Here is an 11,674-nt window from a genome sequence, read left to right as displayed (position 1 = left end):
TCGAATGAATTAAAAGTTTAATTCTGAACCATTTTTATAACCGCATTTTCTCTTGAAGCATCGTATCACAGCAGGTTACAACAACTTTGGGATAAAAGGCAACTGGTAAACTGTCCAAAACAAGGTTCTGAATAACACCTCTTACTGATTTACCCTACCCATACGTATCCCAAATAAAGTTTTTGATCAAAAACATGAAATAGATCCACCTGCTTATTTTAAGCATATTAAAAAGGAAACTAATTGGACCATTTCTATTTGTCTATTTTATACAAAAAGGCTACACAATGTTACACTTTATTCAGATTACAATTAGAGTGATTATGAATTAGTGTTCTACACCATTACTCAATTCTTAAAAATTAGAAATTGCTGTAGCAGTATTCACTATAACTTAACACTACAAGACTTAAAAAACTAACAGTTACTGCAAAAAAAAATTAAAGAGCTACTTCAAAGCAAGCAAAGTCAGTACCATTACAGATATTAAAAAAAAATTTAACAAGCAAGGCTAGAGTTTGATAAATTCCATCTTGTGATCCATTCTTGTGCATTCTTCACTTCTTGAGTCACTCCCAAAATCCATTTGTATTGTTACTCCTCGACCAAAAAGGACCAGAACAAAAAGTTTACTTCAATTGTTCCCATAGGAAACTCAGCTTGGTTAGTGTGTCAGGCACTTTCTGAGATACCAGCCCACCCCTCGAGCCCTCTCAGCAACTCTACAGGCCAATCACAATGCAAGTTCAGACAAAACAGCTGTATAAAGAGAGAAAGGCTGCTATTAATGTTTAAAACCGCAAATGTTACTCATTTGAGTATTAAGTTGCAAAAGCTGTGGCAAAAAAACATCAAAGTTAATAACTTCCACACATGACCACGTAACAACCGGAAATCTGAGAACATTCAAATGTTCTAAGACATCTCCTTTCAAAGTATGTATCTGTTTTTTGTGACAGATTTACAAGTAGGCCTAAACCACTCCCACCCTACCAACCAAGTCTTTCTGAAGTTCTGTAGGCAGAGTAAAAGTATTTTACCCAAACTGGCTTTTCTAACTTCTTACCTAAAGGATGATTTACAGGTCAGTATCAAACCAGGCCAGCTGATTGCTGTCACCTGGAGGCAGCCCATCCATGAGGTCCTGGGCATGCCCCAGATCTGGCAGCCCATCCACTGGATAGTCAGCACCAGGGTGGTGGCCACCCATCTCATGCTCCATCATAGGGTCCATACCCAAGGCATCCTGGCCATATCCACCAGAGTGAAAAGAACGATAGCTGGGATCTAGAAGAGCCAGGGTGGTGACAAAAGGGGCCAGAGAGGGAGGAGAAAGACATAAAAGGTTACACTGAGGCTAAGGATCCGTGGCGGCATACTAGTCAGAAAGCACTGCTTTCTAGCCTCTTCAGCCAAGTAACTACCCAATGCCAGGCCACCCATGGGCCTACATGAGGTCTGTTTCCAGAAAAGGCAGACCGGCAGGTTCTAGTCCTCCCATCAGTTTGCCCCTGAACATTTTGCATTTGCACAGGCAGAGACATAAAGCTCCTCAGGGGAGCAGCAGCAACCTACTGTGTATGACTCCCAACTCTCCTGACCCCAGGCATCAAAAAGGCTCAGGCAGGAGACGAAGGCAAAGACAAGGAAGTCTGGCAGATATGCCCTATCTGGTGAAAAGTCCAGGCAGGACCCACAAAAGTACTGAGAAAACTCAAGACACTATTTCCAATGAAACTTTTGCATGTTTTATCTTAAGGGCTGACATTTATATGTCTGTCAAGGTAAGAAGCTTATAGGCTTTAGTGGTTTAATAATTAGGAATAACCAGTTAAGATGAATAGTTATAGCTATTAGTGGTCTACCCCATGCCTCCATCTCCATTACTGAAAATTGAATTAGCTTTTCAGAAAACCTTGACAAAACAACTCTAAATATCTACTCCAGATCTAAGCTTGGGGACAGAAGCTTCCCATATGCCCACTTCCTGGCTAAGTTGTAGACACAGATATTATGGCTTCTCTGACAAAAAAAAAAAAGCAAGCGAAAAGCCAGGTGACACTAACATCCTACAGGGCAGAGGCCCGTCACCAGTAACATGTACTGTTGGTGTGATCCCGTTGCTTGCTCAGAGTGTGGCTCAGAATTCCCTAGCTCCATTAAAGATACTGTTGCTAACTCTGGAACTTAAGAACTGCCTTTAATTGCTAACACTACTTTCCTGCCAACACTGGTTTTCCAGATAAGCAAACCAGCTCTTCTGACAAAGCTCTAGAACTGTAGCTTGATCTGGAGGTAACTGAGAAGTATGAGACACGTACCATCCTGGCGATATCCAAGGGGTTCTCCCTGGGCACCGATATCAAGTCCAAGATCAGCGGTCTACATAAACAGGTATAAGGCAAGGAAGCAAAATGAACATTCTCAAAGCATACTCTCTAATATTCTGAAAACATACCTATTTGCAGATTACAAAAAAAAATGAACTCAAACATTACAGAAATACTTAGAAAATACAGAATTACTTCAAAATACAGAAGTATACAATATACACTTCAAACTCTACCCCTCAAAGATTAACCACTGATACCTAGAGAAACATGTTTTCCCGTTGCATAGTGTTAAAAATATTCACTACTTTATTCTTTCAATAAGGATTTATTAAGTACTTACTATGTGTCAGGCACAGTTTTAAGTGCTAGAGATACAACAGTAAACCGGCAAAGTGTCTCCCCACAACAGAACATGTTATATGAAATAATTTTTAGCCCAAGTAGCTGGAAGGACGAAGTTGCCGTTAACTAAGATGGAGAGTATGACGACAGGAACAAACAGGTTTGGGGAAAGCGGGGAGGGGAGAGTTCAGAGCTCAAGCTGGGACATGTTAAGGTTACCTATAAAAACCCAACTAACACATCTCTCACTGTTGGGCAATGTGTTTTGCTTTGTTTTTTTTTAACCTAACAATATATAGGATCTCTTTCCATTCATCCGACCAATATAATACACTATTACTCTATACCATAACTGAATAAACTTTCCGGGCGGTTCTAAAGTTTCAATAAACAACTCTGTACTGAGGACAAATACTAAAGACAAATTCACAGCAATTCAAGTGGAAAAGAAGATGAAAACTGAGCATTAAAAAAAGCTGATAAACTGACCTCCAACTAATAGGATTTAAGAGACTGCCTCTTTCCTTACACCTTTTTGAAAAATGTTTTTTAATCTGATAGAACTGTTTCATCTCCCTCCCTTTTGAGTTCTAGGCTAAGCAGTATAACTTGTTCATTTTGAACGGGCTATTTAAAGCTGTGGTTTCCTTCCTCACAGTAGCTGCTAATATAGCATAAGAACGAATATTCCAGCCAAGGACATAGCTGACACAACTGAATGCGCACTGAATGTTCTGAGGGGAAACCACAAATGCCTTACCTGCCCTAGCAGACAAACAAATAAGCGCGTGCACACTGCCTACCTCATTCCAAGCCATGGGCTCCGTTCTGAACAGAGAACTGGTCAGCTCGACTGAAAGCCGTTTCTTATAGTCCTGTGGCTTGTCCTCAGACATTCGGAACAAAACAGCAGCTGCATATGTTGCTAAGACAGGACAGAGAGAAAGGCCCTTAAGGAAAAACTGAGGCTTCACTGTGTACACCGGCTGAAGGCGTGGCTCCCCCTCCCTTCCTGCTTACCCACGCCCTCATTCCTGGAGTGAAGCAACTCTGTCAGAGGGGCTGTGGCTCCCTCGGCTTCGATAGCTTCCGCAGCCTCCTTGTCCTGAGCAAGTTCGCAGAGGACCCCCGCAGCTACTCTTTGGATATTTTCAATGGGAGAATAAAGCAGCTAAGGAGAAAACACACAAACAACACCTAATTAAATTAAAACACGGCAAGCACCCCACTGTGGTGCAAACATTCCCAATGCGGAGTGTAGGTGGCGTTCATACTACTTGTATTAAATCTTAACGGTCACACCCTGCTTACTAATGGGGATAGAGAGCACTTGCACTAACCCACATGGTCTCATCAGCTACACACCTGGGCTGTACAGGAGAGCCTGTTGCTCTGAACTACAAACCTGTACAGCATGTCACTGCGCTGAATACTGTGGGCAATCCTAACACAATGGTCAATACAGATTTACACCAGCATCCCCACAAACGCAAGTGAAGTGGTGTGTTACAACACCACAGGGTATGAATTTTCCACCTCCACTATACTCCTATGGGACCATCATGGCACATACAGTCCTTCGTTAACCGAAATGTCATTATGCAGCCCAAGACTGCATTCTCTGAATTTATTTTCCAAAGAGTTTAATGCTCTGGAGCGCTGTTTTTTTAGAAATTTTTTAGCTACAAATCCTTTCTTCAGAGAGTTTTTGTCAAGCTAAGACTTGGAAAACCCAGGGTTTGTTGGAGGCCGGTGCTCTGGCAGCCCAGGCCAGCTCTCATCCTCCAAAATTGAGCACCCCAAAAAGTGGAGCACAAAGTCTCCTCCCTGTTCTTGAGGCCTTTCATCCCAGTGTTTCTCCTACTGCCTCCCACCATGGACTTTTCATAAAATTAAATGTATTCAACATAAAGAACATTGAACATTGAGACTCTAGTTTCCATACCTTGGCAAGGGGTATGGGCAGAGTGTTGTCACCATTTTATAAATGAAAGTGAAATGTTGATGCCCTTTGGTCCCTAATTTCCTGAAAATGTGCTTATTAAAATCTTGAAATATCTTAAATATAAAATCTAGAACACCACTTAAAACCAACATACCTGCACGAACAATGGAATGGTATTCAGTCCTCTGATTACGATTCGGTTGTGAACATCGCGAGCTAGGATGTGAAGGGCTCCGGTACAACCTTCAACTATTTCTTCCATGCGGACCCCCTCCTACCGAGCAGAAACATAGCTCACCAACGGGGCATTCGCCTTCCTAAAGTTTTAAACCTGAAGGACCTTCTGAGTAGCAATTACTAATTATTCACATTAAACACCCAGTTCCCCAGAATGTGCAATTAGTTTAGGAGTGAAGGAGGATTTCATTAAGTTGGATGTCACTGAAAGGGGACTCTGGGGCAGCCCATGCCCACAGTGCTGTGCACCGTGAGGTACAACTTCCATACACCCGAATCCCAGGGAGGACTTCCCACAGTGAGGGCACCCACCACTCTAGATAAGGGGGAACTAGAAAGACAAGACACACAACGATGGAAAAGCAATGCTCTGACTATGCCGATGTCCTTTCACATGCTCCATGGCGGTGCACATATGTGTATTTGGTGAAAACTTAGCAAAGTTTTATCATCAACTACTAAACTTCTACTGAGCTGCCAGCAGAAAATCCACTCCTCACCTCCTCCAGACTACTCAGCTGACAGCCTGGATGAGAGAAGGTAGTTACCTTTTTTGCAAAATGTAAGTGCTATCTGCTTTCCCTATCTAAACTTTTTAAATGGCTATGATTCTGCCTCTTTTATAAACAACTTGATTCTTGTTAAGGACACAAAAACTCTTTTCTTTCTAACAAAGAGATTTAAAATAGAAGATGGTACTCTGCATTTCATTAAGCCACCTCGCAGACCCAGGCCAATACTGGAAGTAATGAATGGGGAAGGCAAAGCCCCTACTAAGTGCATACATTTAACAGCTCTTTGTTACAGAAGTCAACAAGTGACTCTTCGAAGGTCTTGTTAACTTCTGAGGCCTCGGCAATGTCTTTACTTGTAACGAAGCTAATTTTAAGACTGCAAACTAGACGTCAAAACTTTAGGGTGAGATTATGGGTAAAGATTCCAGAAATGCTACTGCTTATTCTTGAAATGTTGGTAATCTCAGGTACATGTAAATAGTTTAAACCACTCTTAGGAAGAGATAGTAAAAAGCATGTTAAATATTTATAGGTAAAACTCGTGTTGTAGTAGAGAAAAAGAGGCTTTGAAATCAAGATGTCTGTGGATTCAAAGTATGGCCCCGCTACTTCCTAAGAAGTGAACCTGTATACGGATTAAATGACAACAGTCTATGAAGTACCTAACCCCACAGCAGTAAATCACACCCCACACTTCCTTCGTGAGACTGATGATGCAAAGATACAAAGGAGATGTCTAACGAAAGACCCTACGGGCCATATTACTCCTAACCTTATCTGCAGCCACACAAACAGCAAGCAGCCCTTCCCACAAAGGGAAAGAGGATGGAGGGAGCCAATGACCAGAGAAATTCAGGATACCATGGATTTATGCATTCCTTTAAATACCCAGGTGTCACTATTAAGGTTAACTTACCACGAACTGCTGCTGTGTTCCGCCCATAGACGTACGGCGCTGCGTGTCCTGATGTGCACGAACCAGTAACTGAACTAGGCGTGGAATGGCACCCTGCTCACGCAAAGGTGCATGATTTGCCGGACAAAGGGCAAGATTTCGAATCAATCCAACAGTAGCCTGTAGATAAGAAGGAAGAATAAAGAACTGGCATGTAACGCAACAAAATCACTTTCTTAGGTTAAAATTCCCACACCTAAGTTACTGATATCAGGTTGACACTTCAAAACCCCACCTCATCCCAGCCATATTTCCTATCCACTAAGGAATACAATTCCTATTTATCAATCCCTTATGCCCAGAGAGCCTACTAGATGGACGTGGCTCATTTTCAGTCTGCCATCTTCTATTTTGGCAATTTACCTTTATCAGAGGCCAGTGGGATGGTGGGTGTAGGAGTTTAACCACAACTGGCAGTCCATAGTGAAGGCGAACAGCATTCTGGGCCATCTCTGCTTCCTGGTGTCGGCTGGTCAGATGACGAAGAGCACAGATGGCAGGCTCAGTGATGTCCTCCCTATCACCCGCACGAAGGACAGTACGCACGAGGGCCTCTATACCACCCACTTGGCACACCATCATCTTGTTCTTGTAATTATTGCAAGTGAGATTAGAGAGAATTCCAGCGGCACAAGTGACCACATTGATATCATCGGAGCCCAGCAGCTGAACAAGGGTTCCAAGAAGACCTTCCATCCCTTCCTATGGAATAAAACCAGATGCTCAGTATATAGTCATCTTGACTCTTATTGCCAAGACACCAGTTTACTCAGAATTTACCTGCTTAGTTGCAGCATCTGAAAGATTCCTAAGAGTCCAAAGACAGTTCTGAACAAGGCGCTGACTTGGATCTGTCAGGTGAAGTCCTAAAGCTTGCATTCCACCTGGAATATCAAAAAAGATCTAAGGCAACGGCCATTAGCTAGCAATTCCAATCAGCCCTAAGTGTCTTCTCTAGACACCTAAAGAGGGGTCCCTCTTTACTGCCAAAGCTTATCCCCTCCAAGTCCTTTATTTCCTTTTATTTTCTAGAAAGCTCCTCAGTTTCCCTTTCCTTTCCAATTCATCTCAACTTGCAACAACTTCTGTCAAATATCTACTATTCCTTCCTTATATGGAAAAAGCTTTTGTTATTTCCACTGTAGGTAATATTCCTAGTACTTATTTTCCTTCACCTAATCAATCACTTCAAAAAAATATAATTAATACCAGGCCCTATTTTGAGGTGGAGCTATTATCAGTCAGCAAAATATACTGAAATCCCTACCCTCACATGGTTTCGTTGGAGGCAGACAATACACAAATATACGATTAATAAACTATATAGTATGTCAGATGGTGTTAAGTGCTACAGGAAAAAAACCCAAGACAAAGGAAGGGGCTACAGCTTTAAGTAGGGTAATCAGGGCACCTTAGTGTGAAGTGTCACCTGAGCAAAGACCTGAAGGAGCCATGTGAACTCCTGAGGCAAGAACAATCCAAAAAGAATGAAGTGAGACCCTTACTGCCAGGGACTATATAAAAGACATCGAAAATACATGCCCCAAAGGCTCACAACCTGCCATGTTTAGGAGCCTGATAATGCAGGACATTTACACTGGCAGGAGTCCAAGCGGAAGCTCGATTCCCCGCACACTGGCTTAACTTCACCCGTCAATCTCCCACTGAAATCACTGCTGAATGCAGAGAGAGAGAGACTTTCCCTTGTCTCTTTGTTCATTTTTTCAGGTTTGTTCAACTTACGCAAATTAGGTTAAATCGACTTGCTATAATTCTCATGGCACTCTGTACTTTTCCTTCATAGTATTTATCAGAACTATAATTAAGTCTACCTTCCCTACAAGACAAAGATCATCCCTATCTGGTTCCTTTCTCATAGTAGCTCCAGCTACTAATTAGTGACCTACACAAGGCTGACTGATACTCAGTATCTGTAAGTGACTAGATTTCCTCTCTACCTTCTCTCCCTCAAAGATTTTTTTCCTCTACTGTAACTATTAACTCTAAGAGAGTGGATTTTAACTCCAGACGCCCATCAGAATAGCCTGCACAGACTTTAAAAACACACATTCTGATTCAGCAGGTCTAGAGTAAACATCCCATGCAAATGACTTTGAAGCACCTTCCACCTCACTTACTGAGACCTTGACCCCATACGCTAAAAAGCAACTCCCAAATCCCGAGCCCATACTTCTCTTACATTCCAGCACCATACATTTCCAGCTACCCACTGACCTTTTAGTCACTATGAATATGTGAACTTCTTAAATTATTTTATACAAATTAAACAACCCATTCTGGTAGTTCCATGGACTAATGTTCTCCCCACCACAAACCACTTTTGATCGCATCTTTAGTCCCTGCATTATCACATTCTATGGAGTCTTCCAAAGTCTCAAACATTCGTCCTTTGCCGTCTATTTTTAATACCAACAACTTCATTCCTAGAAGTTTGTAACACGTCTCGGTGGCCAGGCCTGCTTGCCTACAGTCTATTCAAACTGTCATACAATACAGTATTCATATTCCAAAGACTCCATTGTGATGCTATGCCAACGCTTAAGAACCATCAACAACAGCTTCTCATTCACTATAAGATAAAGACCAAATTCTTTAGCATAACCTTAAGGGACCTTTTAGAATCTGGATCCAAGCTACTATTCCAAACTGACCTAAACATTCTACATTTATGGTTCCAAAGGTGGAATAAAGCTTGAATAAAATCTTACGAAGACTGAGAAGTCCTGCATGGTCTGACCCTGCCTAGCTCATCAACTTCGTCTTAGCTATTCATCCCGTTACCAAATTCTAGTTACACAGACTCTCTCACCTGGAACTGAACAATCCCTTTCCTATCTTCAGGATATAACACGTGATGGTTTTCTCTCACTCTCCAGCTCTCATATAAATAATAAGTGCCCTCTTACCCTGTAATTCCATTTAACATCTTCTCAGGGAAGCCTCTTCTCCCCACCCTTCATTAATTCTTTATCACTATTTGCTATTTGTTTCTCTTATTAACTTATTCATTTGTAACCACCCCATCATTTTGCATATTTCTATCACTCTCACCAGACAGTAAAAATAAAAGTACTCGTGAGCATCCACTACCAATTAAGAAAATCACTTTGCTACATACAACTATACATTAATAAAATATATTGTAACATAATTTCTCCTATATATTCACAAGTCTAATGCCAAAACGAATCTTGGGTTTGCCCAAAACCAAAATTAAAAACAAATTTTATTAAGCCAAGTATTAGCTATCATTTTTTATGGTTAATAACTCTGGCTAAACCAGGTTTAAAAAGCCTCAATGTCGGTGTCATACAGAACACATAACTTTGTCTGAATGTCATCTTGGCTACAAACCTTAATACTACTTTCAGCCCATTAAGGTCAAGTTCCTAAGAATGATAATCTAATTAGAAACGCTGATGCTGTGCACAAGGATTCAGAATAGACATGTATACTTACCAGCTTCTACAATAGCCGGCTTATTACTAGAGCAGACAGAGAGCACCTTCAGTACTCTGCTTGTGGTCCACAGTAGCTTCTCATAAGTGTAGGTCCTCATTATATTTACTAAAGCTTGAGGTCCACCGCTAGCCAGAATGATCAGCTAGAAAGACGTATATATATTTGTTAGTTGTGGAATCTGGATCAAATGCCTAAGAAAAGCCATACTATAATACCAATCTATTTTATTATATAAAAGTTTCAGCTAGCTTGCCATTGACTTAAATCCTAGACCCTATTCCTCAGACCCTCATACTGGAGCCCTATTTAACCCCTCCTTCTACAGCATTCCACTCAAAGTCAGGCATCTCAATCCTCCCAAGAATGTATCAACTCTGGCCCAATTTTCTTCTTCCCACACCGATCATAGCAAAAGAAAAAGAAAACTGTGTTGCTATGCAACAGTAACGCCCAGATATGAAGTTGTATTAGAGCTGATTTGCTGAAAATTTAAACCAAAACAGGCACTTTAAAAACTCCTAATGATTTGGTTCTTTGCTTTTCCTAACCACATCTACCTTACAAAGAGATAACACACAATAAAATAATCATTCGTTCCTGCCCTTTACTTCCCTGCATGCCCCCACCTCCCAACTACCCAGGTTTTCTAAAAACAAATCTTATCGCTTCATTCATGCTTCTGCCGAAAATTAAACGACTGCTTCACACTGTTCTTCTGGCACGGTCTGCAAAGCCCGTAGGATCTGCCGTGCCTATCTCAACAGTCTCACCTCAAACCTCTCCTCTTCCTTTCTGTGTATGTCTTGAATTCCCAAAACTCGCCATATCCCTCCCACAAGACGTCTTTTCTTCTCCATGACCTTCACCTAGCCAATCTCTTCTCAAGCTAGAGAGCTGAACTTAACTATCACTTCCTCCAAGAGATCTCCCTGAATCCTCCAAACAGGGTCTGGTTCACTTATGTGCCCTCATAGTTGCTTTACTTCCTCCCAGCACATGAATTAAATAGTAATTTGGTTATTATTTCAGTATAGTCCACTCAAGAATGAAAGCTCCGAGAGGAGCTTGTCCGCGTAGCCCTAGCACAGTGCCTAGCACAGTGCTTTACATAGAGATAAGTCAAATATTTAAAGAAATGTCTACCTTTTCTAGGATACATACAAAAAGGGTAAGGCAGACAATTTACAAAAGTCCACAGAACGACATTACACTGGAGGTCTCCAAAACCCCATGACAACCACATTCAGACAATTCTTTTACCTTGCTCTCTTGATTGCCGTAAGCTAAAATCTGAAGGCAGTCTGTCGTAATAGCCAAGAATTTAACGTTTGTTTTGTTGAGCAAGGCGACCATTTTCTGCAGTCCGCCAGCTAAACGCACTGCCATTTTAGCTCCCTCCTGATGCAATAAAAGGTTGTGAAGAGTTGTAATGGCATAAAACAATACAGAATCCACCGGTGAACTGCGAAAAAGAAAAAAGCCTCATCAGAAATGTTGTGATCGCACTCTTCTTCTTGTTAGCTTCAAGCATCCTGACCATGTTTTCTTACCCAAGCATCTTCACCAGGGCAGGAATGCCTCCAGACTTAAAGATGGCCAGCAAGCCCTCACGATGATGGGAAAGATTGTGCAAGGTCCCAGCAGTACAACGAGCTGTCTCCACATCATTTGTATTCTGCATAGTACGTACAATAGCAGACACCATCTGAGGAGAACGCATGATGGCGTGTCTGGAAGCTTCCTTTTTAGAAAGCTGATGGACCATAACTGCTGCTTTATTCACCACCACCTATAATGTACAGGAATTAAGAGACATCATTAGTTTTCAAATACTGATATTAGGTGAACATTTTGAGACTACTTC

The 11,674-nt window shown here is 41.5% G+C and overlaps 1 protein-coding gene across 4 annotated transcripts in view; it reads right to left on the bottom strand.

Annotated features, from left to right (window-relative positions):
• Positions 1-2: 2 nt before the first annotated feature.
• The window catches only part of CTNNB1 (catenin beta 1), a 35,738-nt gene continuing 24,066 nt past the window's right edge, over positions 3-11,674 (bottom strand). The window contains exons 5-16 of one of the 4 annotated variants that reach the window (XM_039837403.1): positions 11,361-11,599; positions 11,071-11,272; positions 9,808-9,952; positions 7,108-7,211; positions 6,691-7,029; positions 6,289-6,447; positions 4,775-4,894; positions 3,696-3,846; positions 3,479-3,600; positions 2,322-2,382; positions 1,067-1,287; positions 10-759 (exon numbers count right to left, since the gene is read on the bottom strand). In XM_039837403.1, the coding sequence (XP_039693337.1) occupies positions 1,079-1,287; positions 2,322-2,382; positions 3,479-3,600; positions 3,696-3,846; positions 4,775-4,894; positions 6,289-6,447; positions 6,691-7,029; positions 7,108-7,211; positions 9,808-9,952; positions 11,071-11,272; positions 11,361-11,599 (1,851 nt within the window). In that variant the 3' untranslated portion in view covers positions 10-759; positions 1,067-1,078. Of the gene's footprint in view, positions 1,288-2,321; positions 2,383-3,478; positions 3,601-3,695; positions 3,847-4,774; positions 4,895-6,288; positions 6,448-6,690; positions 7,030-7,107; positions 7,212-9,807; positions 9,953-11,070; positions 11,273-11,360; positions 11,600-11,674 lie in introns of all 4 variants that reach the window. The other 3 variants (XM_039837404.1, XM_039837402.1, XM_039837405.1) reach the window with 3 other exon arrangements.

The sequence above is a fragment of the Pteropus medius genome, unplaced genomic scaffold (assembly GCF_902729225.1).
Source record: "Pteropus medius unplaced genomic scaffold, Ma_sr-lr_union100, whole genome shotgun sequence".
Classification (NCBI taxonomy): domain Eukaryota; kingdom Metazoa; phylum Chordata; class Mammalia; order Chiroptera; family Pteropodidae; genus Pteropus; species Pteropus medius.
Note: the sequence above shows the minus strand (reverse complement) of the source record. Positions and strands in the feature narration are given on the sequence as shown.